The sequence below is a fragment of the Bicyclus anynana genome, chromosome 9 (genome assembly GCF_947172395.1).
Source record: "Bicyclus anynana chromosome 9, ilBicAnyn1.1, whole genome shotgun sequence".
Lineage (NCBI taxonomy): Eukaryota > Metazoa > Arthropoda > Insecta > Lepidoptera > Nymphalidae > Bicyclus > Bicyclus anynana.
Genome location: NC_069091.1, coordinates 585,121 through 613,036, shown reverse-complemented (window position 1 = coordinate 613,036; position 27,916 = coordinate 585,121). Strand labels below are relative to the sequence as shown.

The following is a 27,916-nucleotide window of genomic DNA, read 5'->3' as shown; positions in this document are numbered from 1 at the left end:
TTTCTGTGGTATGGTTAAACTTACAGGCCGCGTACTATGCATATCCTAGTAATAAGTATTTTTTATTTATGTATAAAAATAAATAAAAAATGGGTTAAGTATTTATTAAATAATTGTTTTTATTATTGTTTTATTAAAATATACATACAACTATATTCATAAGCAGTCATTTTTTCTTACTGTTTTTAGGACTCGATAAGGTCACAAAACTGACTCGTCTCGGTGCTTTAGGGCTGGGCGCGGACTGAACCGTTACAGTTTTCATATCCGTCACTTTAGCTTGTTTTAGGAAATTGCTTTCAGATTGCTTTGAGCTTGGCGTCACACACTGTTGCGGAGACAATTTTCTTTTAGGGGAGTCATTACTTTCTTTTTTATCTATCTTTTTTGTGACTTTTAATTCATCTTCACTTTTTAAGTCTTTTGAATTTGGTTTGCCTTTGATTTCTTTTGAATCATTATCACTTTTATTTTCTTTTGAAATAGACTTTAAATCTTCTACTTTATTTTCTTTTAGTGAACTTTCATTTGTTTTAGTTTTACTTTCAATATCTGATTTACTTTCTTCAGGTGAAATATTGTCCTTTTTAGTTTCTTTCGGCGATTGTGTATTTGATTGTGTTACAGAATCATCGTAAACGAGTTTTATGTCTTCGCTGTCTTCTATGACCATGATTTCATCCTTGTCAATGTCCATCGGTACAGTTTCCTTTGGCTTAATGATATCATTACTTGAATTGTCTGACCAAGACGGCATAGCTGTTTCAACCAAAACATCATATTTCACAGGCGTCTTCTGTTCTGTGTTTTCGATTTTTGCTTTCTTGGGCGACTTAGCGCTACTGGGCGTTTTGAATTTGATGAAAGAATCTATTTTAGATATGTTCCGAGCAGTTTGTTTAGACTCTGTTTTGGTTTTGGTTTCTTTAGCGTCGTCTGTAGTTTCTTTGTCGATTGGTTGATCCTCTGCGGTTACCGTAGGTTCTGTAAAAGTTATGTCTTTTTAGAAAGATGATATTATCTCATAATTTTATTAAAAAGTTCATTAAGTCAGCTGAGATAAAGTTTGGAGGTACATGCTTTTTGGTTTAGTTTTAGTTTATAAACTTGGCAAATTTGCATTAATAAAAAAATTAGATAGCTTTCCCATCCATGAAGATGTTCGCAGATTACACTTTCTCGTGCGTTAATCATTCCGTTAGTGCTTTTTTTATTTCCCTGTGACACACATATGCATATGTATACGCTAGAGGTTAGGTTTATACTATAAATAAAGCTATACCTGGACAAGGTTCAGCAACTTCATCAGTAAGGACTTCTCCAAGTTCTCCATCAGCGAAGGACACCACAGAGCAGAAGCCGTCCGTGCTGGAAGCTACGAGGATCAGTCCGTCTGGAGACCAGGTCAGGTCTGTGAGCCTGGAAAGAGATTATTTATTTTACTCTTTACCTCTTTATTATAGTATTATTAACATCGCACACATAAAATTAAAGCTATGAGATGGTTTCAAACGCGGCAATTTATATTTTTTAAAACATACATAAAACATTATGACCCCCGATTCGCATTAGAGCAGCGTGTTGAATCTAAAACCTAATTTCCCCCCAAAATATGAGAAATAGGCCTGTGTCCTTAATAATATTGTTCGAACTGAATTGCGCCGTATTATGTCGTAGCGAGAGTCGCTATTTATTTTTAACCATTCGCTGCCCGCGAGTATTTTATCGAAAAGCCCGACTGCGTTGAAAAAGCCAACAGTCAGGGAATGCGATTTTAATCTACCGTTGTGAGCCATTTAAAAAATCTTTATATTCCTCTATCGCGCGGAGCATGATACTGTGCTCGCCTATTGCCCTTAGTTTACTTTATATTTTTTTACATGTCACGTAACGGATACGATGGGCGACCGGTCGTCCATTTAGGAGTCAAGAGGTTAATGACGTTGCAGAGTGAATCTTCTGTACTTGTACATATGTTTTCTGTGGTATGGTTAAACTTACAGGCCGCGTACTATGCATATCCTAGTAATAAGTATTTTTTATTTATGTATAAAAATAAATAAAAAATGGGTTAAGTATTTATTAAATAATTGTTTTTATTATTGTTTTATTAAAATATACATACAACTATATTCATAAGCAGTCATTTTTTCTTACTGTTTTTAGGACTCGATAAGGTCACAAAACTGACTCGTCTCGGTGCTTTAGGGCTGGGCGCGGACTGAACCGTTACAGTTTTCATATCCGTCACTTTAGCTTGTTTTAGGAAATTGCTTTCAGATTGCTTTGAGCTTGGCGTCACACACTGTTGCGGAGACAATTTTCTTTTAGGGGAGTCATTACTTTCTTTTTTATCTATCTTTTTTGTGACTTTTAATTCATCTTCACTTTTTAAGTCTTTTGAATTTGGTTTGCCTTTGATTTCTTTTGAATCATTATCACTTTTATTTTCTTTTGAAATAGACTTTAAATCTTCTACTTTATTTTCTTTTAGTGAACTTTCATTTGTTTTAGTTTTACTTTCAATATCTGATTTACTTTCTTCAGGTGAAATATTGTCCTTTTTAGTTTCTTTCGGCGATTGTGTATTTGATTGTGTTACAGAATCATCGTAAACGAGTTTTATGTCTTCGCTGTCTTCTATGACCATGATTTCATCCTTGTCAATGTCCATCGGTACAGTTTCCTTTGGCTTAATGATATCATTACTTGAATTGTCTGACCAAGACGGCATAGCTGTTTCAACCAAAACATCATATTTCACAGGCGTCTTCTGTTCTGTGTTTTCGATTTTTGCTTTCTTGGGCGACTTAGCGCTACTGGGCGTTTTGAATTTGATGAAAGAATCTATTTTAGATATGTTCCGAGCAGTTTGTTTAGACTCTGTTTTGGTTTTGGTTTCTTTAGCGTCGTCTGTAGTTTCTTTGTCGATTGGTTGATCCTCTGCGGTTACCGTAGGTTCTGTAAAAGTTATGTCTTTTTAGAAAGATGATATTATCTCATAATTTTATTAAAAAGTTCATTAAGTCAGCTGAGATAAAGTTTGGAGGTACATGCTTTTTGGTTTAGTTTTAGTTTATAAACTTGGCAAATTTGCATTAATAAAAAAATTAGATAGCTTTCCCATCCATGAAGATGTTCGCAGATTACACTTTCTCGTGCGTTAATCATTCCGTTAGTGCTTTTTTTATTTCCCTGTGACACACATATGCATATGTATACGCTAGAGGTTAGGTTTATACTATAAATAAAGCTATACCTGGACAAGGTTCAGCAACTTCATCAGTAAGGACTTCTCCAAGTTCTCCATCAGCGAAGGACACCACAGAGCAGAAGCCGTCCGTGCTGGAAGCTACGAGGATCAGTCCGTCTGGAGACCAGGTCAGGTCTGTGAGCCTGGAAAGAGATTATTTATTTTACTCTTTACCTCTTTATTATAGTATTATTAACATCGCACACATAAAATTAAAGCTATGAGATGGTTTCAAACGCGGCAATTTATATTTTTTAAAACATACATAAAACATTATGACCCCCGATTCGCATTAGAGCAGCGTGTTGAATCTAAAACCTAATTTCCCCCCAAAATATGAGAAATAGGCCTGTGTCCTTCAATGGGTCATTAAAAAAAAATAGACGAATTAAGAACCTTCTCCTTATTTTCAGTCAGTTGAAAATTAATTGTGGTAAAGTGTCCAAACCGTGGAAATTACCTTTATACATACAAGAAAAGCGGCGGCACTCACCTCGTGTAGTGCATGTTGGTGACGAGAGCGAGGGGGCGTCCGCTGCTGCGTGTCGCACACCAGCAGCGAGCGCTTGGTGCCGACCGCCAGCACCATGCGGTGCGGCACAGGGAAGGAGGCGGCACTCACCTCGTGTAGTGCATGTTGGTGACGAGAGCGAGGGGCGTCCGCTGCTGCGTGTCGTACACCAGCAGCGAGCGCTTGGTGCCGACCGCCAGCACCATGCGGTGCGGCACAGGGAAGGAGGCGGCACTCACCTCGTGTAGTGCATGTTGGTGACGAGAGCGAGGGGCGTCCGCTGCTGCGTGTCGTACACCAGCAGCGAGCGCTTGGTGCCGACCGCCAGCACCATGCGGTGCGGCACAGGGAAGGAGGCGGCACTCACCTCGTGTAGTGCATGTTGGTGACGAGAGCGAGGGGCGTCCGCTGCTGCGTGTCGTACACCAGCAGCGAGCGCTTGGTGCCGACCGCCAGCACCATGCGGTGCGGCACAGGGAAGGAGGCGGCACTCACCTCGTGTAGTGCATGTTGGTGACGAGAGCGAGGGGCGTCCGCTGCTGCGTGTCGTACACCAGCAGCGAGCGCTTGGTGCCGACCGCCAGCACCATGCGGTGCGGCACAGGGAAGGAGGCGGCACTCACCTCGTGTAGTGCATGTTGGTGACGAGAGCGAGGGGCGTCCGCTGCTGCGTGTCGTACACCAGCAGCGAGCGCTTGGTGCCGACCGCCAGCACCATGCGGTGCGGCACAGGGAAGGAGGCGGCACTCACCTCGTGTAGTGCATGTTGGTGACGAGAGCGAGGGGCGTCCGCTGCTGCGTGTCGTACACCAGCAGCGAGCGCTTGGTGCCGACCGCCAGCACCATGCGGTGCGGCACAGGGAAGGAGGCGGCACTCACCTCGTGTAGTGCATGTTGGTGACGAGAGCGAGGGGCGTCCGCTGCTGCGTGTCGTACACCAGCAGCGAGCGCTTGGTGCCGACCGCCAGCACCATGCGGTGCGGCACAGGGAAGGAGGCGGCACTCACCTCGTGTAGTGCATGTTGGTGACGAGAGCGAGGGGCGTCCGCTGCTGCGTGTCGTACACCAGCAGCGAGCGCTTGGTGCCGACCGCCAGCACCATGCGGTGCGGCACAGGGAAGGAGGCGGCACTCACCTCGTGTAGTGCATGTTGGTGACGAGAGCGAGGGGCGTCCGCTGCTGCGTGTCGTACACCAGCAGCGAGCGCTTGGTGCCGACCGCCAGCACCATGCGGTGCGGCACAGGGAAGGAGGCGGCACTCACCTCGTGTAGTGCATGTTGGTGACGAGAGCAAGGGGCGTCCGCTGCTGCGTGTCGTACACCAGCAGCGAGCGCTTGGTGCCGACCGCCAGCACCATGCGGTGCGGCACAGGGAAGGAGGCGGCACTCACCTCGTGTAGTGCATGTTGGTGACGAGAGCGAGGGGCGTCCGCTGCTGCGTGTCGTACACCAGCAGCGAGCGCTTGGTGCCGACCGCCAGCACCATGCGGTGCGGCACAGGGAAGGAGGCGGCACTCACCTCGTGTAGTGCATGTTGGTGACGAGAGCGAGGGGCGTCCGCTGCTGCATGTCGTACACCAGCAGCGAGCGCTTGGTGCCGACCGCCAGCACCATGCGGTGCGGCACAGGGAAGGAGGCGGCACTCACCTCGTGTAGTGCATGTTGGTGACGAGAGCGAGGGGCGTCCGCTGCTGCGTGTCGTACACCAGCAGCGAGCGCTTGGTGCCGACCGCCAGCACCATGCGGTGCGGCACAGGGAAGGAGGCGGCACTCACCTCGTGTAGTGCATGTTGGTGACGAGAGCGAGGGGCGTCCGCTGCTGCGTGTCGTACACCAGCAGCGAGCGCTTGGTGCCGACCGCCAGCACCATGCGGTGCGGCACAGGGAAGGCGGCCGGCGGGCCGTTACGACGAACCGCGTACCGGCACGGCGACCAGCGCACCACAAGCGCGGGCGCGCCGCACGGCAGTACGCACGCTGGACTGGAAGAGTACCATTCAACTATTATTATCATCATTGGCCATCAGTCACTTAAGATGCGCGCTACGTGAGGTAAAATGACATTTTGTCGACCAATAGATGGTTGCGTCCCTAGTAGATTTTTGTCAGTGTCTCAACTCGAGATATGTTGTAATGCATTTCTTAGGGCTACTAAAGTTTAATGAAATGCTACATACACTTTGAGCGAGTGTCTGGTGTAGATGTAGACAGCGTTGATGGGCTTCAGCTCCGGCTTGCCTGCCTCTGCCTCGATGCTGCCTGCTGGCACTGAAACAACACAGGTTGTGTTAAAACAATTCAAAACAATAAAGTGTGCTTTAGACCACTTTTTTCAAAAATAGCAAAGTCATCTATAAACTTCAGGCATTACTGCAATAAGTTCTTGAGTGTCAAAAAAGGTATTGTTTCAATGTTCTGTTAGTTTTAAAATAACAAACACTCTTTCACTTTGCTTGTTAAGTTAAGTTTAGTTAACAGTAGGTATGCATCGTCCAATTACAATTTTAGTTATGTATTCACCAACTTAATCATCAAATCAAGTGTGCTTATGGAAGTTCCACTTCAAAAAGAATATTGCCATCATTATCATCATCATCAACCCATATTTGGCTCACTGCTGAACTCGAGTCTCTCTAATGAGAGGGTATGGTAAGCCAATAAGTCCACCATGTTAAAAGTCAATGCAAATAAGAAAGTTCTCTGGTATGTAGGTTTATATTTGCCATATCTTTTTTTAATGGCAATTATAATTATTATTATTATTAAGTGGAGTATACCAGCGACGAGCAGGCCGTCGGGGCTGAAGTGCAGGCGGCGGTAGTAGGTCTGCAGCGTGTCGTCGTGGTAGAGCCGCACGCGCGCGCCGTGCAGAGCGTGCGCCGGCGGCAGCGGCAGCACCGCCTTGCTGCTGCGCGACACCACCTTCTTTGTTGACACGTCGAACGTGCGGAACACTCTGGAATATGTATGTCTTGTATAGCATAACTCTTTTAACACAGCTTGTTTAAGAGAAGTTCTTATTTATGCTGCCAAACAGTAGCTGCATTCAAGTCTAAAGAAAAGGTTGCTAGTAAAATAATAGGCAGATGTGTGGCTTATTAAAGTAATAATATTCTGTGAGTGTATATTATTATGATAAATAAAAAAACAATCAATTTAACATCAAGTGGGCTACATAATTAAAAAGAATTGTATGTATTTAGAGTGTATTCATTAATAGAGAATTGCAACCTGTCAGTGCTGGCTGTGGCGATCAGCTGACCCTTAGGGTCCCAAGTGACCCCCTGCACAAAGCCCTTGTGGTCAGTGAGCAGTGCAATGTGGCGGGCGCGAGCTACATCCCACAGCAGCAGCTTGTTGTCCACAGAACCTGACGCTAGCTGGGTGGATGAGGGACTCCAGCTGAGGTCTAGGATATCTTCCATGTGCCCGCGCAGGATCTGTTACACATCATTTTATATTTTTAATACACCCTGGTACATTCTGTAGTTTTCCAATACTACTTCCATAATATATTGATAGTCCACATTATACATTATATGAATTATTAGATTTCTAATTTTGATATAATATTTACTTCAATTAGCGCTTTTTGTTAAATCTAATATGAATCTGTTTGTGAAGGCACAGGACCAAAGCAATAGAAACTTAAGACATCCCCAAAAATTAGTCTTGGGCAGATTTCCCAGAACTGCAACATACCTAAAAAGTTGCCATTGTATGGGTATTAAAATATTTGATTCGTTGCCCGAAAACATAAAATTATTGCCCTATAAAAAATTTAAACCCGCACTTAGAAAGTGGCTCATTAATTATGGATTATATTCAACTAGAGATTTTTTTAATTATAAAAGCAAATAAAAAACTATGTATTGTGACATTTTTAATATTTCAATTTTTTTTTTGTTTGTATTTATTAATTATGTTTATCCTATGACATTGTAAAGATTATTATTATATTATTATTATTTGACATAAGTACTCGTACCTGCACAGATTGTAATGTTTTACTTGTTCTAATTTTTATTTTTTGATTAATCATCTGCTATTGAATTCATTTTTTTTTTATATATTGTTAATAGTATTTGTAATATAAACTGTTGTATGCCAGAAATGGCTGAATACATTAGAATGTATGTGTTCTACAAAATTATTACGCTTATTTTGTCCAATAACAATAGAAAAAAGTACGTAGGTATAAATAGATTTAAAAAACTGACCTTATGTATAACCCAAGTCTCACGATACTGCTCTTCACCTTCCAAAACTGGTGGAGCTTCTTCAGTCTTCTGTTTCCATACAAATATGATGGACTCATCATCTCCTGATGCCAAGTACTGGCCATCTGGTGACCACCTCACAACATTTACTGCTTTCTGGTGCTTTGTGAGATCTGCTGCCATCTCCAAGTTTACTGAACCTGAGTCTTTGGTTGTAATGTACCATATCTATAAATTTAGAGAAAAAGTTTGTCACAAAAGAAAAGAAAACGTTGACAATCTAAAAAATATTTAATTCTAGTAATTTTGCAAATGGAGACTAAATACAAGACTTTAGAAATTTTTTCAATGTCTTATTGTTGTATTATTATTAACTGACTCGTTGGACTAGTCGCTAGTGGTCAACTGTGTAGTTTATCGTGTTCGGTGAGGCCAAAAGAGAAGTTGTAGGATTTTTTTTTAATTTTTTTGTAAACATCTTGTGTTAGAAAAATTCTGGTGTAAACCTGCCGAAGAAGTGCTGAAGGTCGTGTCATCACATACATCTGTTAATGATCTTTTTAAGTTCAAACATGATGTACATAAACATTATAGTACCACTTACTAATACGTGGGAATCGGTGCCTCCAGTAGCAAGTCGAAGCGGATCATTCTGTTCCGATTTTGGCTGAAAGTCTACACTAAGAACTGGATCTCTATTATGCCAAGATATTTCAGGTATAGCTAATTTCATTTTGATTTAAATACGAAACGCTTTCCTAATGTTTTTATTTAAGTTTTAAGCTAAGAAATAAATTGAGTAAGAATTGAAATCAAAATCAAAATTCTCTTTCGAAAAAACCAACTTGTCAAATGTCAATTTTACCGCGAAATTTTCCACGCCACAGCCGATATCAAACTGGCCTCAGATGAATTTATATTGCCAGGAATGTATGGTTTTCGTATTTCTGAGTTACTTTTTTTCTCTAAAAGGAAATAATTATTGTTAAAAAGCTGATATTTTCATGTAATTGATTTAATTTAATTTCTATATTGTCTGGAATGGACGTAATTTATCAACTGGATGCTGGATGATATAAGCCAAAGTTAAAAGGTAAACGCATAGACAAACATTTTGTTGTCAATGTCATTTGTCAAAGTCAAAATACAATTTTGAAATTTCGATTTTTGTTTTTCTCTCTTTCAATTTGACGTTTGGCTGGTGGAAATCAGACAAATCGAAAATGGTGTGTTTATTTTTAAGTAATCTAATAAAATCACAAATATTATGGAAGATATTAGTGAATTTATCAGTGAAATGTATAGTATGTGATTATAGTTTAGAAGTGCCGGGCATATTTTATTTCAAGTCGTTGTATATTTCAGGTGAACGTACCAAAACAGCGCAGGACGTACTGCAAAAAATGCAAGTGCCACAAAGTACACAAAGTTTCACAATACAAAAAGTCCAAGGAAAGGCACGCTGCTCAAGGTAGAAGACGTTACGATCGTAAACAACAGGGTTATGGCGGTCAATCCAAGCCCATCTTCAAGAAAAAGGTATGTCAATAACATAACCTCTGTCTCTACAATACCGGATAATGGGGAAATTTGTAATATTTATTTGAGTACTGCTAGATTATAGAAATGTACATACTTCATATTGGGCATTCGGTCTACTCAGTATTTGTTTAGATAGAAAAGTTAGGAAATGGTTAAAAGTGTCAACCAAAAAATGAAAACTTGTACTGTTACCCAACAACAATATAATACATTTCTTTACTAGCTATTGTTGTATACTATTGTTGTAATTGTAACAAACTGCGCCCATGGGAGGTTTTTATATTTCTAGTTAAGCTTTACTATTGGTAATTGGATATCACTTCTAGTACTTAACTAAGACAAAACATTTAATTAACAGTTTGTTACACAATAATTTTCTTGCACAGGCAAAAACCACAAAGAAAATTGTGCTCCGATTGGAGTGTGCGGACTGCAAGGTGAGGTCCCAGGTGGCACTGAAGCGCTGCAAGCACTTTGAGCTGGGCGGAGACAAGAAGAGGAAAGGACAGATGATCCAGTTCTAAGCTGCCTAATAAATAAGTTACAACCACACCTGACTATTTATTGCAACTTCAAGTTGTTTACTATTATCTTCAAGTTTAAAGCTAAGATATACAAGAAATCATAACCATGAATGATAATACTAGGGAATGAAACTAGAGAAAAATAAAATGCCCTATTAGTCCAGTGGTTAACCAAATCAGATTTGGATGAGTGATGTAAATTGAGTATTTTTTTTCCTTAAATTTTTACTAAACATTTCCTAGCTCAGAGATAGATGCTTGTTGTCATTCCTGACCTCTGAGCCATCAGTATTACTATTGCCCCAAGCTAGCCAATATACATTTGGGCAGCATTCCTTCTACATAAAAGAAAAAGCAGCCAATAGGTTAAGATGTACTGTTGATTTGAACAAATTTTTGAACTTAGTTGCTTGTTTGCTGCTTTCAATTAATTTTCATTCCAATTAATTTTTCATTTCAGTTAATTAACATATAGCTGATCAAGCATTGCTCCAATATTTATGTCCATTGGATACAACAAAAGAAATGGTACAAATGGGAAAAAAATATTTGTTACCTTTTCCTAATAATATTGGCGGCAAAGGGAAATGTAGTTATGTAGATAAAAAGTCAGTTGCGTACAAGTAGTTTATTAAAAAAATAATTTTATATTATAATATAACAGCTTAAGCATTGTACTTTAGTCCATCATGTTTTTAAACACATAAATAAATAATATTTAATATATTATAATAACAATTTATTAGAGATGCACTGACTAGTCGGTAAAGCCTACTAAACTGCAACTATCATTTTTGGTGACTAGTCCACTTATTATTTTATATGTATTTCTCATAGATTTACAATTCAGTACAAGTGATTTCTCAATAATATGTGTGAAAAAAACATCCTTGACTAAAGATTTTCTTTTTGTCATGATTAAGTTTTAGTTTAACTCTTTCACTTCTGTACAAAAATATATATTTTTCATTTCACTTGCTCGGGAAAGTTAATTTTGCTTGGCCATATCAGCAAGCAAATGTAACTAAATATGAAAGTTATGAGTTAACGTTGGTACTTGGTCAGTAAAATATATAGAATAAATAATATCTAGATAGTTATTATTTATTTCTTTTTTTTGAATCTTATAATCCTTTGCTTGCTCGGGATCCAATATGTGCAAATAAAAATTTAAAAAAACATACTCGCAGGCGACTTGAGCTTGAATCAGCTATACCTAAACTAGAAATCCTCGAAGCTGCTATTTGCATGGCCGACTAGTTGGTGCATCTCTACAATTTATATTACTTTGGGAGGCAAAGCTTGGTATATAAAAATGTGCTACACATATCATTTTCTCATAATATTGTCAAATTCATTTGGATCCAGTCCCTCTAGTGCAATCTTTAATTTCACAGCATCTATTGGTACCCCCACTTGGACCATTTTCAAAAATCTGTCATATTCAGATTTCACTGTAGAAGATTCAGTTGTTGTTTCAAGTTGATTATCATTTACTTGAGACTCATCATTCTGTTCACTAACAGTCACTTTTTGGTTATTTTCTTGTTCATTTATACTCTCTTCTGGCTTAGGAACCTTTTGTGGAGTATTTACTTCAGGTATTGAAGACAACTGCAAAATATAAACTTTAATTTTAAAAAGGAAAGATGTTTGTTTGTATTGTATAAGCTCTGAAACTAGTGGACCAATTTGAAAACTTCTTTAACCAATGAAAAGCTACATATTACATAGGCTTTAAGCTTAAGTTGTTATAGAACTTTATAGCAATAAAAAAAGTATTCTAAGGAATGAAAAAACTAATGAGGGTGAAACCGTGTGGGGTCTATGTATTAGTTGAAAAGAAAAAATACTTTCAGTTCTATAACAAAAAATCATGTCACTTCAAAAACTTGTTTAATTTCTCAAAGATTCAAAGTTTACTCTGTCATGAAAGAACCCTCTTACTCTAGCTTCCAACAACACCATAGTTGCATTAATTTTCTCCAACTTCCTCTCAAAGTGCATTAGTTTCTGTTCACATTTCTTTGCAAAGTTATTCAAAAACTGAACAGTAGTAAATACAAAATGATTCACAAATGCCAATGTTCGCTTCTGTTGTAATGCAGCTATCTGAAAAATTTCATTCCACAATCAATAATTACAAAAAAAAATACAGCAATGAGACCCCGAAACAATATTTCTAATTATTTAGCGAATCAAAAACAAAATTGTTTCAAAATCATTTACCTTCGTCATGTCTATATTAGCAATTTCACGGTTTTTCATATTGTCTTGCATCATTATTCAATGTATAAATAATTCTTTAATAAATAAATAGCAAAACTAGTTTCGTAGTGTGATATTAAACTGATTTTGTGTTATTTATTTCCAGTTTTATTACAATTACAATCACAAACGTCTTTGACAAATTGACTTTGTTTATTTAACTTGACTTGATCACTTGACAATTGACACTGACAGAAATAGATTATTTTTAATGTTATCAACATGAAAAAGATGTTTTGCCTACAAGACAAAAATTCCTACATTTTATATAAAAGTCCAGTCCGAGATACTTTATCTCAGTGGACCTCTCAGGCTCTCAAATGATCAGTCACTTCATTGTTTTTCATCGTATTATCGTTTTTGCAATCATCAAGCATAGTGTTTTCAACTAAATTATATAAATTATATTTATCGCCATTATAAATAAAGTGGCATTCGTATCGTTGTGACAGGTGCATAAAGTTATTTTAACGAAAAACTGGTATTTACGATTTTTTTTTATAAGCTTTTAATAGTTTTTTGTATGTTGATAACATTATTGAAAATTAAAAATAGGATAAAAAAAGTGTGTGTCAGCTTCAAGGCACGAATGGAGTTTACTCTTACAGATCGACTGTCGAAATAGGTGTATGTTGCCCCGAAGCATACACTATGTACTTACGCCTGAAAAGAGAAAGGTGCGCAACCGAGAAGCGCACCGTGAAAGGTGTGCAGAATAGGTTGCGCACAAAAACGTAACGCTGTCATTCGTTCCTCGAATTTAACTGTCCATATCCGATCCTTAGAAGTAAACTCCAATAAATGAGAGAATAAATAATAAAATTAGTGTGGGTGGTACGACACTTGATGACCGGTTTTATGAAAACTAACGCACACTTGGGGAGTAAGCTGGAGAATGCGTTACGAATGCTGTAATCGGGCAAGCCAAACGGACATTGAGAGTAACAGCTAAAGAAGTTTTGCTTCAGTCGTATAAAGCACATTCGTTTTTGGAGTTCCATAGTCAGCAAGGAAGAACCCTTATACATCATGTCCGTCTGTCCGCGGTCTAGCGCACGGACTATTATAAATAAACAAATAGCCTTTTATTTTTTAGTTAAATTAATTGTAAAATTGTGTGAAGATGAGAAAAAAAAGGTAGGGACTTAATTACTACTCCACGTTGTTAGTTGCGAAAAAAATATGTACATTATGTGTATACAATACAAATTACATAATTCTCAAATCCCTAAATTCAAGGAAATCTTAATTTTTTTACAGCTAGCCATACTATTTTTTTTTAATAAGTGGTTTTCTGCTCTAAGATCTAGTCTTTTTGACTCACAATCATGACATTTGACAGAAGCAGAACCCAAGCCCAACTAACCTAAAATTCACCAAAGTCAAACAAAACTAAAGTCAAAAACAAAACATTTTCTACCGACGCGTAAATTGAATAAATAAAAAATCATTACCCTTCCTTTTGACTTCGCCGTAATTGGGTAATAAATAAAGAAATAGTTAATCATAGTTTTTGTAGTTTGTAAACGTATATATATTTGTAAATAATTAAAATGGCTGGAGAGGTAGTGGTGGATGCATTACCATATATTGACCAGGGTTATGATGATCCAGGAGTCAGAGAAGCGGTACGTAGTTTTAATTTTTCTTATTGTTATATCAATCCATCTTTCTGTATTCTAATATCAATTTAAATTATTGTATGAATGTATTATTGCATGTTAGGCTTTGGCTATGGTGGAAGAAGAATGCAGAAGGTACCGGCCCACAAAGAATTACTTAGAAAATGCAGGACCGGAACCAAGCACTGCCTTTGAAACAGCTGCTTTGCAACGGGAAATGGAGAGAGTCCAGCAAAGACTGCCCATGGAGCCTTTGTCTATGAAGAGGTGATCTTGTCTTATATAAGAATTATTAGTGTAAATAATAATTTAATTATAATTAAAGGAGCAAACAGTTTTTCTCAATAAAATCTGCTTTCTAAACCAGCAGTAGAGTCAATAAAAACAGATACAAACAGAACAGAATGCTAAATAATTATCAGTAATCTCAACAAAATTATAAAATTGATTTTAAAAAATGGTGCTACATCTATGCCGGTAGGGTGGTAACTAACTATGGCGTATGGCGTACCATCAGACCAGTCCTGAGCCAATTTTCAAAATTTAAAATCCTAACATGACCAGTGCTAGAAGTTGACCCCAGGACCCCTCTGTTTAGATTATCAGCACTGCCAGAGTGAATTAATGAAATCAGATATATATATTACTTAGTACTTAGTACCCACAGCTATCTTAGTACACAGGCTATGCTTACTTTGGGGTTAAATAGTAATATGTTTTGTCCAAATATTTATAGATATATTATTATTTCACACACAAGAATAGATCATCATCATTCATCATTAACAATTTTTATTTGGGTCACTGTTGAGCACATGTCTCCTCTCAAAATGAGAGGGGTTATGCTAATAGTGGATACAATTTTTTCAGATATGAGCTGCCGCCGCCATCTGCTGGTCGTCTCAGTGAACCGGCTGCGTGGGTGGAGGCTGTGGACAACTCGCATGCTCAGCTCTCACATCAAGCCACTCGGGTTCTGAACTTGGAGCTCCAACTGCAGTTCAGTACTGAAGCTTGGAGGTCTTATCTAAACATTCTACAAGCTCTGGTCACTTCGTCACAGAACATACACTCACAATTAAGGTGATAATATATTCTATTGCTGATACATTCTATACTCATACTTTCGTGTATTTCCCTGATGCAAAAGCCACCTACAATTAAAATAACTTTAAGGCAAGAGTGAATAGGCTTTCTTATATCCAAATACACTTTAACTTAGATTGTGTTACTGCTTATCATTAGACAAGATTATAGTTTTCATAAAAAATGTATCTCTGCTGTATTGTAGTTCTTTAAGAGATTTATAGCTATGTATGATTAAAATTAGATAAGCCACTCCTAAGCTGAAACAGATATTGACACACAAGTTGTCATTGTAGCTAAATAATTGTAATTTCAATTTTAACCATGTTCTTGCTGTAATATCTTCCCTCAAGTTATTGAAGTATGTGCTACAATCTACATTATAATTTCATTAACTCCAAACAACCAAGAGATTTGGCTCCACATAAATCCCTCACATATTAATTGTACGGAAGGTACTCTGATTGCCTTGTTTGGTTGGTTGGTATATTTATTACCATGCTCTCTTGTATTGTAAATTGTAATGATATAATGTATTAATAGGCTAACAACCCATTGAACAAAAATTACCTGTGAAATGGATCAGTCTGAATAGCGCTTAGAAGGCTGTTATTATATCAGAAAATAACTCTGAGCACTATGCCGTAATTTCTGAGCGGTACAGTGGTGAGTATGCGAGTGAATGGAATTTCTCAGGTACAAATGATGAATTACGACTTATTATAATTGTATGGCTTTGTGTTATAGTGTTAAAGATGATTAAAAATAAATGTCGAAAATCCTAGTGCCGTGCTAAAATTCGTTTTGTACACATATACGGATACTTTACCCGTAAACGCCGTACATATTTCCAGCGCAGGAGTCGAAAGATAAGAGTCGCAAGCCTTACTCTTCATTCGCGTACTCACCTGTACCGCTCAGAAATGTCGGCATGGTGCTCAGAGTTATTTTCTGATATAGTAACAGCCTTCTAAGCGTCATTCATGTTGGTTCGTTTCACATGTAATTTTTATTCAAGGACTTGTAGTCTATAAGCAATGTTGATAAATCCTTTTTAGTCAATTAATTTTGACACAGGAAACAAATAGCAGCAGTAAATTGGGAGCGCAAGAGATCTCAGACGGCCAGCGGCGCTCGGCTGCGGGCGCTGCGGCGTCGCTGGGCGCAGCTCGTGTCCGACAACTACCGGCTCGAGAGAGCTATCATGCAGCTTGAGATACAATTAGAAAAGGTAACATTTCAGATAGACCATCTATCCACACCTCAGACTAATTACCTTCTACTGGACTTGTATCACACTCGAAGTCACCAACAAAATAAAATAAAATATCTGTTGTTTTTTTGAGGTAAACTCACACATCGAAAATATTTAAATATATCCTGTGTATCCCTATACTACACACGACTATAAATTTTAAATCGTTATACAGACTATAGACGCAGTTTTTATGAACACATTTCTTTTATTCATTCAATGGTGAGGCAGCTCCTACAGAAGGTAATTGGTCCGAGATCTACACTAATATTACAAATACACATATAGACTAAATATATCTTTTGACAGACCCCGTGGCGCAGTAGTATGCGCAGTGGATTTACAAGACGGAGGTCGTGGGTTCGATCCCCGGCTGGGCCGATTGAGGTTTTCTTAATTATTGGTCCAAGTACGGCTGGTGGGAAGCTTCGTAGCCGTAAGCCGTGGCTAGTTACCACCCTACCGGCAAAGGCACTCCGCCACAGAACTTACTGTTACACTGGTCCAGTGCCTAAGTGGTTTCGGAGCAGAAGGTTCCTGGGTTCGAATCCTGAGCTACTGAGTTTTTCTTCTAAGAAATCTTCAGTTAAAATTCTCAGTGCAAAGTTGGGTTGAGTCTATGTTAACATTATCATTCTAAGCCCACCAACCCGCATAGGGCAGCGTGGTAGGTCTAAACTCCATATTCTCTGTCCTATAATTTATTTTATTTATTTATTATAAGGAGTAGGAGTAAGGAGCCTGGCCCTGTAGTAAGCCAGTAAACTAAGCTGATAATGTTAAAAATTATATAAAACTGAATTATGAAAACATAAAATGAAAGTCTAAAAAAGTCTAAAAGTTAATAAAGTAAAATATTGATTGTTTCCAGGCCAAAGGTCAAGTTACTGCAGACGACGAAACACCCGACATGGACATTGAAGCAGTCAAGAATCTGCCAGACAAACTCAACTCTGAAACAGAGAAGGAAGTACAAAAGAAAATCGAAGACATGTTTGCGGATTAATTATATTAGACACTTATATATTATAGTGTCTAATTAAATTAATATAATTAATAAGATAAGAATATAAATAAATATATTTCAAATAAGAAGTTGTTATTATTTTATTGTTGGAGTAAAAGCAAAAGTGGATCTAGATCAAAATAGATCAAGAGTCTGACCAATCTGATTATTCTGATATTATCATTAATAACAAGAAAAAAAATCTTTCTCTTTGAAAGATTTTAAGGTCAAAGGCCATTGCAGGGTCAAAGTCATTGGAGGGCATTTAACCACAAACGGCTAAATAAATACCTTGAATTAATTTTACTCATAAATAGGTACCATAGATTTATGATTAGATTTTAAAAACATAAAGGCCATTCATTCCATAAATCTAGAATGATTCATTCACCCAGTCATAGAGAATAAAATATATTCTCTATGACTGGGTGGAAAATATCTATGGGGGGAATGTTAGTTAATTATTTATCTGTCTAGTCGATTGTCATCTGTCATCCACTATTGCCTGTCAAGTGTCAATTCTATTTTTTTATTAAATTTGAAAATGGCGGACGATGCATCGAGCAGCAGCGCTTGTACCGGCAATTTAATTGATAATTCAATAAATCAAGATGAGTTGATTATGAAACAGCAGCGCGAAATAGAGAAAGAGGTGAGACTCAGATTCGTGCGGTTTTGTGTTCGATATAATTTGTTGTAGTATGTTTATTTGATAACAATGGTGCGATGTTTGTGTTTGTTTTTAACTTTTTAGATATCGGAATCGATTCCTCTGGTCGGTGATCTTGAACCTCTATCGTCACTAGAAAAGGAATATAACGAAGATCCCGTTTATCTGCTCAAAATCAAAGATCTCACTGCCAAATACAAATCTATGAGAAGAACACGACCGGACGGCAACTGCTTTTTTCGTGCATTTTCTTACGCGTATTTAGAGCATCTCCTCACTAACAAAGAGGAGTTCGATAAGTTTTATGAAATAGCCAAGAATTCGAAGGAAATCCTGGTCGCGCTGGGCTTTCCTCAGTTCACCGTGGAAGACTTCTATGAGACGGTGAGTTGAGGTTTTGAGGTTATGCTACTTTGTTTATGATGCAGAAAAAGAAAGATATCTTTGGGAGTTATCAATTAATTATTATCAGTCCACATGTAAGTGCTTATTGACACTTATGTCAAGTGATATATTAATAGTAGGCCTCATCATAGGTATGTAAATAATCAATCACAACAAAGCCAAAAAAGCTTGCAGAGATATATAAGCTTGCAGAGATATATAGATTTATAAACATGTTAAACTTTATAGTTTTAATTTACTATAGGAAATAAAAACTTTTTGAACAGAATATTTTGATGCATCCAAAGGTACCTTTTTTTATTAAAAACTGCAAAAGAATAATGGAAACAACATGGTTACATAGAGGTTTTGTGTAGTGCAATTTATAAAACAAATGAAGATAATAGATATGTGCCATTTCATACTTTACTTTTTCTAAAATGTACATTGGTACTGTTAAATTTTAAAATATGTTAGTTTATAATCTGTTTGAGCTGCTTAGTCGAGCTTTAAATTGAAAAACTATAAAGATGCAATTAGTAGGATAAATGCATATATGCAACTTTAGCATTAAAATATGGCATGTTGGTCTTCACAAGATGGTCTGTAAAACAATTCCCAAACTACTGCTATTATTTCATTTAATGATTCATAAAATTTTAATTCTAGTTTATGGAAGTAGTACAAAGAGTGGGCGAGCATGCAGGTGGCTCACCTGATGAGCTGGACTCCATCCGGGAGGAGCTCCACAGCAAGTTTAACAAGCAGGCCTACTCTGACTACATAGTGGTGTACCTTCGCCTCATCACATCAGGCCAGCTGCAGACACAGCATGATTTTTATCAGAACTTCATTGAGGGACCTCGCACAGTTACCGAGTTTTGTAGACAGGTATGCTATTAAGTATAATGGCTCCATAGGAACAAAAATGCACTGTGTACCCTATCCGTATAACATGTCTGAGTAATGCTTACCCTAGTCCAAAACCTTGTGCACGCCATCGCTCCTTGTGGCTGAACCCAACAGTGGTTATGGGTTCATGACTAATTGGAGAGCAAGGGTAATATGGGTCATATTTAAAAATTATAAGTTTTATATTCTTAAGTTGATTCACGTCTGCAAAAAAAAGCAAAGTAAAATTCTGTTATTTACCGATGACTTTCCATCCTTACCTCAGACAAATTACCTTAGGACCTGCCTTGCTACATGTTACCATTCTGCAAAAGTTCAAGATCACAATCACATGTTTATATTATACAAACAGCATCTATATCAACGTTTCAGTGTCTTAAATTACATGTGTGTGCATTACGATTTAAATTTATAGTTGTGTGTGAATTGTGGATACAGGATATATTTATTGGTATTAAACATTTACAATGTGTGAGTTTACCTCGCCCCCATACAAAAAATGACAGACAATTTTGTTTCTGAATTTAAGTGCAATACAAGTCCAAAGGTAATATGTCTGAGTTCAATTAATTTGTTCTCAGCAGTTTTTGATTATGTATGTCAAACAACTAAAGCACCATAATCGCGCCGAATATCTATGTGTCATCATTAACAAACATATTCGGCTCACTGTTGAGCACGAGCCTCCTCCCAAAGTTAGAGGTTATTAGCCCACCATACAGGTTTCCTCACTAAGTTTTTCCTTCACCATTTCACCATTTGAGACACGTGATATTCAGGTATATATTTTAAAATGCACATAATTGAAAAGTTGGTAGTTGAAGAGTTGGTACCCCTAGGGGTTCGCCATTCGACGGCAGGGGGTTCGCGACAAGATTTACGTAACTGGTACCAAGTCAGAATTAAGGTTAAGGAATTGTCCAAAATTACTCCTAACATTGAATCCATTTGTGACTAGAAATAAGCACACCCATCACATTAATATTACAAAGACATTACTTTTGGTATTTTATGTGCTACCTTTTATTCAAATAAAAACCTTTGGGTTGCTCATTAATTTGTAAGGAGTTCGCTGTCACTTGGAAATTTTAACAGAGGTTCGTGGAGCCGAAAGTTTTAAAAAACCCTGCTGTATTCAAATGGGTTAACAGTCGGTGTTGTACGCAGGAGGTGGAGCCGATGTACAAGGAGTCAGACCACATCCACATCATCGCGCTGAGCAACGCGCTCAACGCGGGCGTCCGGGTCAAGTACATGGACCGGGGGGAGGGCAGCCAGGTATTTGCCATTGGCTTTTCAAATAAGAGAGTCGACCAATAATGCTGCGTGTGTAAATAAAATGAAAAGATATCACCCAATTGCAACAAGAGAGAGAGAGCTATATTTCCGGTACAGACCTTATTGGTCGACAATATGTCCTTTTCTCTTCCCCAGACATTATTATTTAATTTATTCAAATGAAAGCTGTTACAATTAACTAATATTATAAAGCTGAAGAGCTTGTTTGTTTGAACACGCTAATCTCAGGAACTACTAGTCCGATTTGAAAAATTATTTCAGTGTTAGATGGCCCATTTATCGAGAAAAGCTATAGGCTATATATTATCCCCATATTCTTACGGGAACGGGAACCACGCGGGCGAAACCGCGCGGTGTCTGATAGTGTTTCATATTAGTGTAAGTTTTTTTGTTGACCTGTAACTTTTTACTCCCACAGTAAAAAAGATAAAAATACATACATAAAATTAAAAGTAGGATTTATTACAAAAGTTTTAATCTATACTACAGCCCTGTATGTATTATACTGTTTACCAAATCATCATCATCTCCTTACCCTTATCCCACTTAAGTGGGGTCAGAAAAATATGTCAATCTCTTCCATCTGTCTCGATTACTCGTCAACTCATCATCCACACCTTTTACACACATGTCCTCTTTCACACAATCCAACCATCTCTTCTTTGACCTTCCTATACTGTTTACCAATTAAAATACAAATTAGAAAAGTTAGTTAACGCATGTCATTTCATAACTAAATTATGTATTGTTTGTCTATAAAATGTTATTCAAAATATATTAACTATATCTAATTGTTGAAAGCTTATAATCGAATTTATTTTCATTAAGATATAATTAACTTATTCTTAAGTTAATTATATTTATTCCTAGGTGTGAAATGACTAGAGTGGTTTACCAACAAAAAATTAAAGATTAGAGTATATAATTTTTATAATTTGTTTAAACAGTACACATCGAGTAGGGCTGGAGTATTTTTTGTTCACTGTATGTGTTTTCCACAACTTGGGTTAGATTGTGTTATTTGCCCTTTATATGTTAGAACATCGTTTGCTCAGTCAGTTAGTAGTAGTACATATATAATGTAAAATGTTTGTATGTCCAGGTGATAGCGCACGACTTCCCCGACGGCGTGAAGCCGCTGGTGCACCTGCTGTACCGGCCCGGCCACTACGACATCTTGTACGCGTGATCGACGCTTCCTTTGCATTAAACTTAATTATCTTACTCCTACGCGACTATACTTGTTTTATTTTAAACCCATAAATTATACTCGTTGCTCTTGGCTATATCGATATAACGATCATCTGTTCCAATTTGGGCAAATGGCATTTCTCGAAAGAATTATATTTCATAGCTCGAGCCAGGACATCATGGAGCCACAGGACAAGCATTTGTGCTGTAATACATAGGTCAAAAAGGCTGTCAAGAAAATTTTATAAATTAAGCAACAGTAACCCAGAATCTACAAAGTATACCCTATATATAGCCTAGTAGCCTAGATAGCCTAGTGGATATGACCTCTGCCTCCGATTCCGGAGGGTGTGGGTTCGAATCCGGTCTTTAAAGTATTGTGCATTTTAAATATCACGTGTCTCAAATGGTGAAGGAAAAACATCTTGAGGAAACCTACATACCAGAGAATTTTCTAATTCTTTGAGTGTGTATTCTGCCAATCAGCATTGGGCCAGCGTGTTGGACTATTGGACTAACCCCTCTCATTCTAAGAGGAGATTCAGCATATACGGCTCCGCAGTGAGCCGAATATTATAACCACTGGACAAGCGAGGCAGATATAAGTTAATAATACCTAAAATTGGTTTATACTGCTTTATAAAGGTATGTAGGTCTACTAAACGAAAGATTTTGATGATTTTTTACCAACCACACTGCTTGTGAGTGTCATAGTATAGGCAATATTTTCTATTGAAACAGACACCATACGGGAGAAAACGCGTAGCGTCTGTTAAGTAATATATAAAAAAAAATAATCATTACACTATTGACTGTAAATAAAGTTTCTGTTATTGCAAAAAAAGTCGACAGTTTTGAGGAGACTCAACGGGCATTGAATTTTATAAATAATAAAAATAAACTTGTGTATGAATATAAATTTAATCTTTAAATACTAGAAGACTAGAATAAGCATGGAAGCTAAAGACATCAACATAGTATGTTTCAAGGACTCAAATTGGCCAATTTGTTTGATACTCTATGAGCTATTAATTCTTTAACTTCCATGCTTTTCTAGCATAAAGGGATACAAAAGAGATTTAAACTTAAATTAGAAAATTAGTAAGGAAATTGAATGTCAAATAATAATAAAAAAATTCAGATCATCTATCTGCAGAAATATACGCCGTCGGGCTCACGTTTAGGTTTCATTCCAGCAAAGAATGCTCTAATGTCATCCTCTGTGACAACTTGTCGTTTATCTTTGAAGCTTTTTAGGAAATCTAACAATTTGTCTCTCATTTTATTGTACTCTGTTAAGGCATTTATTTGTTGAATCCTATCCAATGATGACAGTGCTTGCAGTCCTTTTTCATATTGGGTAGCAGGTTTGCCGTCGATCTTCAGTTTTCCTAAATTTTCATATGCAGTTACTGTATCTTCTGGATCAATCAAAAATAGAACAGATAGGTCCCTGTACATAGTAATGCATTCTGTACAAGTGCACAGTTTCTGTCGAAATGTGGAAGGCCAAAAGGTTGCGCCTTTGAGTGATTTACAAACTCCTTTCGGTCTTACACAGGGTTCATTAGTTTCATTTAATTTTGCCTTTTTGGTGTTTGTTTCAGGAATGTCTTCTGTAGATAATTTTCGTTTTTCAGTATATTTTTCATTATTCTCCAGTTCTGTTTCACCGTTGTGACTTTCATTGTTGTTAACTGTCTCTTTGGATTCCATTGAAGCAGTATCTGTTGGTAAACTTTCATCAACATGCTTTTCCTCATCTATTTCTTTATACTTTTCTTCATTAACATTATTGTGTTGTTCCTCATTGTCTTTATTTAGCTGTTCCTTATTGATGTCACTGTGCTGTTCTTCACTGAGTTCATTATGTTGCTTCTCATCGTTATGTTGTACTTCATGAAGTTCATTTTGCTTCTCTTCATTTACTTCTTTGTGCTTTTCTTCATTGACTTCAGTATGCTTTACCTCATTCACTTCATTATGCATTTCCTCATTGACTTCAGTATGCATTTCCTCATTAAGTTCTATATGCTTTTCTTCATTGATTTCAGTATGCTTTTCTTCATTGTCTTTATTTTGCATTCCCTCATTGACTTCAGTGTGCTTTTCTTCATCAGTTTCCATTCCTTCATTGACTTCAGTATTCTTTTCTTCATTGACTTTAGTATGCTTTTCTTCATTAACTTCAGTATGCTTTTCCTCATTGACTTCAGTATGCATTTCCTCATTGATTTCAGTATGCTTTTCCTCATTCACTTCAATATCCTTTTCCTCATTGACTTCAGTATCCTTTTCTTCATTGACTTTATTATTTTCGGTGTTTGTTGTTGTAATGTTTTCATCACTTGCTACAGTACCTGCTGAAGGAACATTGTTTTCGCCATTTGTTTCTGAGTTTGTTTTTTTATTGTCGTCAGGGTCAGCTAGCAATCTTTCTTCATTTAGTTGCTCTTCACTTTTTTCAGTATTTTCTACCTCTCCAGCATTTTCAGTTTCACTAATTTTGCTTGTTAACTCCTTGTTTTTATTATGTTCTTCTTGAATTGTACTTTCATGTTGATGATTTATATCTTTATCATTATTTCCAGATAAAATACCAATATCCTTTATAGTGTCATCTACTGCATTATCAATGCTAACTGATGTATTATTTTCTTCATTGTCTAACTCAGTACTATTTGTGTCTAGTACATTTCTTTCATCAGTTTCCATTGGTGTATCAAAACAACCACCATTTGCAGTAACTTCAGTAGTTTCTTCATTACTTTTTATGTCATCTGAACCATTTATAACAGCTTTCTCTGTCATCTCAACATCATTAACAGATTCACTTTTTATTATTTCTAGTTTAGCATCACCATTACATAGTTGGCTAGCATTATCAATTCCATTTGACACTACATCCACATCACCATTGATGGCTAAATTGCTATAATCATGTAAGAAGTAATTTTTTTCCATACAACCCTTGCAAATCATTTCAGAATACTGATCATTGTCAGGAACAGTGGCTTCTAAGTGAGTTGCATGAAGCCAATCCTCACAAATTACACATTGTATCATATCTACATCCACTGTAGAATCTGGATCGGGATAAGGCCTTTGACAAACACAATACAAGCCACTGAAATTGTGATTATAATTATTTTCTTCATTTAAGTCTGACTTATCTGGAGTGAAATGGCATGGGTGGGAGTTAAATTTTGGGTTTCCGCAGTCACACTTAAAGTTGCGCTTGGTATACAATTCTATGAGGTCATGGTTCTCATGACAGACTAGGCTGCATGCAAGGCATACACCTGCTCTTTTGGTTGGATCATCTTTGGCTTCGGAACAGCAAGTCATACAAGCATAAATTGCCTGTCTTTTTATGTAGCCCTGGAAAGAGATTAATAATTTAATAAAAAAAATTAAAATACACTCATTTACCCTTCATCAAAATTAATACTCCACAAATGATTTTAAACTTATTTCGTGGTTGTTCATTATGAATGATATTTAAACGGGTACATACCACGATAAAACGACGAGATTTTTATTGTCGATATTTCGACCCAGTTGCATGGATCGTGGTCACGACGAGACTGAAGTTGCGAGATGAGAAGTGAAGTCAGCTGTTAGGGGCAAAATTTTGTATGTACCCGTTTAAATATCATTCATAATACTCCACAAGTCCACAGCTCCATGTTATGTCAATAAAAAATTACAATAGCCTTGCACACCATATCTAAATATGAGGAAAAGGATAGCATTCATAAAGGTATCAAGTGACTTTCTAGGCGAGAGGTGCTACTACATGGTAAATCACTATATCCAGTATATGGAAAATCAAAAGTAAAATCAGACTCCCTATGAGTCACTTGACAACTAAGGCTATGCCCAAACTGGGTATCCATAGCTTACATCTATATAATATCCCTTTTCTATTTCCCATACAAACAAAGAGTCAAGTGGTTGGGTAGGGGTAGAGTAATGTAGAGTAGGGTTAGGGAACAAGTGCACATAAATCAAAGCGAAGCTTGACTGAGTCCGCTAGTTATATAATAAAGTGTGACTAGTGTAACTATTATTATTCAAGCAATACAATATAAAGTAAAACAACTATAAGGTATTGCTTGAATAATGAATAAAATAGATTGCATTGTTGTATAGTCCAATATATTCTGGGAAGTTAGCTTTCAATGTAATGGTAAGATGACAGATTAGGTACTTTCTGGTGTAAAAAAACGGAATAAGCGGGTATTGCTGCAGTTCTTTCTGTTTTACACACCAATGTAAAACCGAAGGACCAACAGTATGGTATGGTATGGTAGGATGAGTAGTAGTAGACAATACTGGAAAACTAGGACTTCAATTTAACACATTCAAGGCAAATAGCGCGCATACTAGGCCTATTGAAAAGAATAAGTACTCAGTTGCAGTCTTTAACTAAATACTTCATGTCTTCAAAAGATATGTTACAATTAGATCATGAAATCAAAGTTATTATTAGTACAGCTTTCATGAATATTCGAACATTATTCAAAACAAAAAGGTTTTTACTATGCACTCTACGCCATTGACGGCTAAGTCGCAGCTGTTAAAAAACGTTAACTCTGACCTTTGGTTGAAGGCTTACAATACGTTGTGTGACGATTATTAAATTAGCTCATAAGATTTAGCTTCTGCTTTACCTTAGAATACGTGCAATTTTTGTCATCGGACGCGCCCAACACGGCGTTAGCATCTTCCTCGAAATCTTCTTGTTCTTGCAACACGTCCATCATTGTCACAACTTTTTCCCCATCGCAATCAGCCAATTCGGCATCTTCACTGGTATTTTGCGGTTCGGTTTCCATTTTGTACTTATTTGTTGCAAATTATAAGTAAATTGGAATGAATCAATATTAAAACGTACAAAAAGTAAAGTATTAAAGAAGCCGGTTAAATTAGAGTAGACGCGCCAATATTTTTTACAGCGACAAAGAGTCAAAGCAAAGACCATAGATGATACATTATATATTGAGATAGATACGCAACTCTCATTTCGGTTAAGAAAAGTTATGTACCTTGATCACTAGATGGCGCATTCTAATTAGATTTATTGGCTACCCATAGATGGCGTTCTCTCTACGAGTACAATCTATATTTTAGTTGTATGACTATTGCTGTTTGTTTTCCTTAATTCTTATATAAGAATTATTAATGAAAACAATTTAACATAAACATAATATTTACAAAATCACCTATTTCACTATATAATACTAATGTACCCAAATATTTAAAATAGCCAAATTTTATAAATATATAGAAGTAAGAAAAACAAATTGCAATAATACTTTAAATATTCAAGGATTTTTAATCAAAGAAAGAAAAGAAGATTCTTATTATTCAACGATTTATTTTTTCTTTTGTGATTATGAAAATATCTTAATGCACTTCAGCAGCCTGATAACATTAGTGCACCAACTATGATTATTGACGTTTATGATTATAAATAACCACTGATCACCTTTAAGAATTCGTAAAATTGCTGGCGACATTTTCGCCACGCCGTTTCGCGACACACCGGGCCGCCTTCTGAGCATAATTCCGATGGTGGTCGAGCATGTTCCATGGTTAATTATTCACTATGCACACCAAATCCACAAGTAATACCCATTATAAACACTTATTTGTACCGATTACATCTTATTTTAATATTTTTCGTTCACCACTGTCACCATGTTTTAAATTAAACTCTGATCCCGATTGTGTGCTGACTTTTTATTGACATAACATAAACATCACTATAGTAACAACAGAAAAAATTCAAAGACAGCTAAACTGTCATATTTTAAAACTCAAATAATGTGCTTCATGCGTGCCATCTATATTGTGCCTGAGAAAACTTCGCTTAAGTTTTTGTACCGTGAGCGCTGGAAGACAGCACTTCATACAAAATATTTTACGTAAGCGAACTGTGCGGAAGTTTCACCCCCATGGCAAAGACAAACTGGCAAAATAATGAAGAGAGAGTGAACATGAACATGAAGTAAAGTCAGACAGAGAAACTTGATTGAGTGAGCTAAAGAACAACAATGAATGAAAGTTCAAAAATGGAATAATCCATAGATTAAACATGCAGTGTACTTTGATTATAGAGACGTACCTATATTTAATCAAAGGCAGTATAATACTATTAAGCATTT

General features: G+C 37.0%; 6 protein-coding genes across 6 annotated transcripts; 3 read left to right on the top strand and 3 right to left on the bottom strand.

The window, feature by feature from the left end:
• Positions 1-94: 94 nt before the first annotated feature.
• Positions 95-8,844, bottom strand: LOC112048813 (chromatin assembly factor 1 subunit B). Its single transcript, XM_052883457.1, has 9 exons — positions 8,589-8,844; positions 7,985-8,212; positions 6,996-7,204; positions 6,542-6,720; positions 5,942-6,032; positions 5,540-5,746; positions 3,279-3,396; positions 2,648-2,659; positions 95-964 (listed from the first exon to the last, which is right to left on the bottom strand). Exons 1-9 carry the CDS (start codon positions 8,715-8,717, stop codon positions 167-169), a joined length of 1,971 nt encoding a protein of 656 aa, XP_052739417.1. The 5' UTR covers positions 8,718-8,844; the 3' UTR covers positions 95-166.
• Positions 8,845-9,057: 213 nt separating this feature from the next.
• LOC112048815 (60S ribosomal protein L44) lies at positions 9,058-10,076 on the top strand. The gene is made up of 3 exons (XM_024086482.2): positions 9,058-9,210; positions 9,350-9,523; positions 9,913-10,076. The coding sequence occupies exons 1-3, from the start codon at positions 9,208-9,210 to the stop codon at positions 10,048-10,050; spliced, it is 315 nt and encodes a 104-aa protein (XP_023942250.1). The 5' UTR covers positions 9,058-9,207; the 3' UTR covers positions 10,051-10,076.
• A 587-nt stretch (positions 10,077-10,663) lies between these two features.
• On the bottom strand, positions 10,664-12,500 carry LOC112048814 (WASH complex subunit 3). Its single transcript, XM_024086481.2, has 3 exons — positions 12,280-12,500; positions 11,998-12,162; positions 10,664-11,664 (listed from the first exon to the last, which is right to left on the bottom strand). Exons 1-3 carry the CDS (start codon positions 12,331-12,333, stop codon positions 11,380-11,382), a joined length of 504 nt encoding a protein of 167 aa, XP_023942249.1. The 5' UTR covers positions 12,334-12,500; the 3' UTR covers positions 10,664-11,379.
• Positions 12,501-13,681: 1,181 nt separating this feature from the next.
• LOC112048825 (pre-mRNA-splicing factor SPF27) lies at positions 13,682-17,376 on the top strand. The gene is made up of 5 exons (XM_024086492.2): positions 13,682-13,946; positions 14,044-14,207; positions 14,811-15,023; positions 16,104-16,257; positions 17,153-17,376. The coding sequence occupies exons 1-5, from the start codon at positions 13,872-13,874 to the stop codon at positions 17,285-17,287; spliced, it is 741 nt and encodes a 246-aa protein (XP_023942260.1). The 5' UTR covers positions 13,682-13,871; the 3' UTR covers positions 17,288-17,376.
• Positions 17,377-17,783: 407 nt separating this feature from the next.
• Positions 17,784-21,788, top strand: LOC112048824 (ubiquitin thioesterase otubain-like). The gene is made up of 5 exons (XM_024086491.2): positions 17,784-17,939; positions 18,042-18,341; positions 19,011-19,232; positions 20,421-20,531; positions 21,655-21,788. The coding sequence occupies exons 1-5, from the start codon at positions 17,832-17,834 to the stop codon at positions 21,739-21,741; spliced, it is 828 nt and encodes a 275-aa protein (XP_023942259.1). The 5' UTR covers positions 17,784-17,831; the 3' UTR covers positions 21,742-21,788.
• Positions 21,789-22,645: 857 nt separating this feature from the next.
• Positions 22,646-26,727, bottom strand: LOC112048820 (putative E3 ubiquitin-protein ligase UBR7). Its single transcript, XM_024086488.2, has 2 exons — positions 26,420-26,727; positions 22,646-25,124 (listed from the first exon to the last, which is right to left on the bottom strand). The coding sequence occupies exons 1-2, from the start codon at positions 26,582-26,584 to the stop codon at positions 22,890-22,892; spliced, it is 2,400 nt and encodes a 799-aa protein (XP_023942256.1). The 5' UTR covers positions 26,585-26,727; the 3' UTR covers positions 22,646-22,889.
• Positions 26,728-27,916: the final 1,189 nt, after the last annotated feature.

Excerpts from the sequence above, each read along its gene's own strand:
- LOC112048813 (XM_052883457.1), bottom strand. The coding sequence starts at position 8,717 with ATGAAATTAGCTATACCTGAAATATCTTGGCATAATAGAGATCCAGTT. Across the intron at positions 6,721-6,995 it reads GCCACAGCCAGCACTGACAG|AGTGTTCCGCACGTTCGACG; the intron begins GTTGCAATTCTC and ends TACATATTCCAG. Across the intron at positions 5,747-5,941 it reads ACCAGACACTCGCTCAAAGT|TCCAGCGTGCGTACTGCCGT; the intron begins GTATGTAGCATT and ends GTACTCTTCCAG.
- LOC112048815 (XM_024086482.2), top strand. Across the intron at positions 9,524-9,912 it reads AGCCCATCTTCAAGAAAAAG|GCAAAAACCACAAAGAAAAT; the intron begins GTATGTCAATAA and ends TTTCTTGCACAG.
- LOC112048814 (XM_024086481.2), bottom strand. The coding sequence starts at position 12,333 with ATGATGCAAGACAATATGAAAAACCGTGAAATTGCTAATATAGACATG. Across the intron at positions 12,163-12,279 it reads CTAATATAGACATGACGAAG|ATAGCTGCATTACAACAGAA; the intron begins GTAAATGATTTT and ends GAAATTTTTCAG. Across the intron at positions 11,665-11,997 it reads TGGTGTTGTTGGAAGCTAGA|TTGTCTTCAATACCTGAAGT; the intron begins GTAAGAGGGTTC and ends TATATTTTGCAG.
- LOC112048825 (XM_024086492.2), top strand. The coding sequence starts at position 13,872 with ATGGCTGGAGAGGTAGTGGTGGATGCATTACCATATATTGACCAGGGT. Across the intron at positions 14,208-14,810 it reads GAGCCTTTGTCTATGAAGAG|ATATGAGCTGCCGCCGCCAT; the intron begins GTGATCTTGTCT and ends CAATTTTTTCAG. Across the intron at positions 15,024-16,103 it reads AACATACACTCACAATTAAG|GAAACAAATAGCAGCAGTAA; the intron begins GTGATAATATAT and ends ATTTTGACACAG.
- LOC112048824 (XM_024086491.2), top strand. The coding sequence starts at position 17,832 with ATGGCGGACGATGCATCGAGCAGCAGCGCTTGTACCGGCAATTTAATT. Across the intron at positions 17,940-18,041 it reads AGCGCGAAATAGAGAAAGAG|ATATCGGAATCGATTCCTCT; the intron begins GTGAGACTCAGA and ends TTAACTTTTTAG. Across the intron at positions 19,233-20,420 it reads TTACCGAGTTTTGTAGACAG|GAGGTGGAGCCGATGTACAA; the intron begins GTATGCTATTAA and ends TGTTGTACGCAG.
- LOC112048820 (XM_024086488.2), bottom strand. The coding sequence starts at position 26,584 with ATGGAAACCGAACCGCAAAATACCAGTGAAGATGCCGAATTGGCTGAT. Across the intron at positions 25,125-26,419 it reads AAAATTGCACGTATTCTAAG|GGCTACATAAAAAGACAGGC; the intron begins GTAAAGCAGAAG and ends ATCTCTTTCCAG.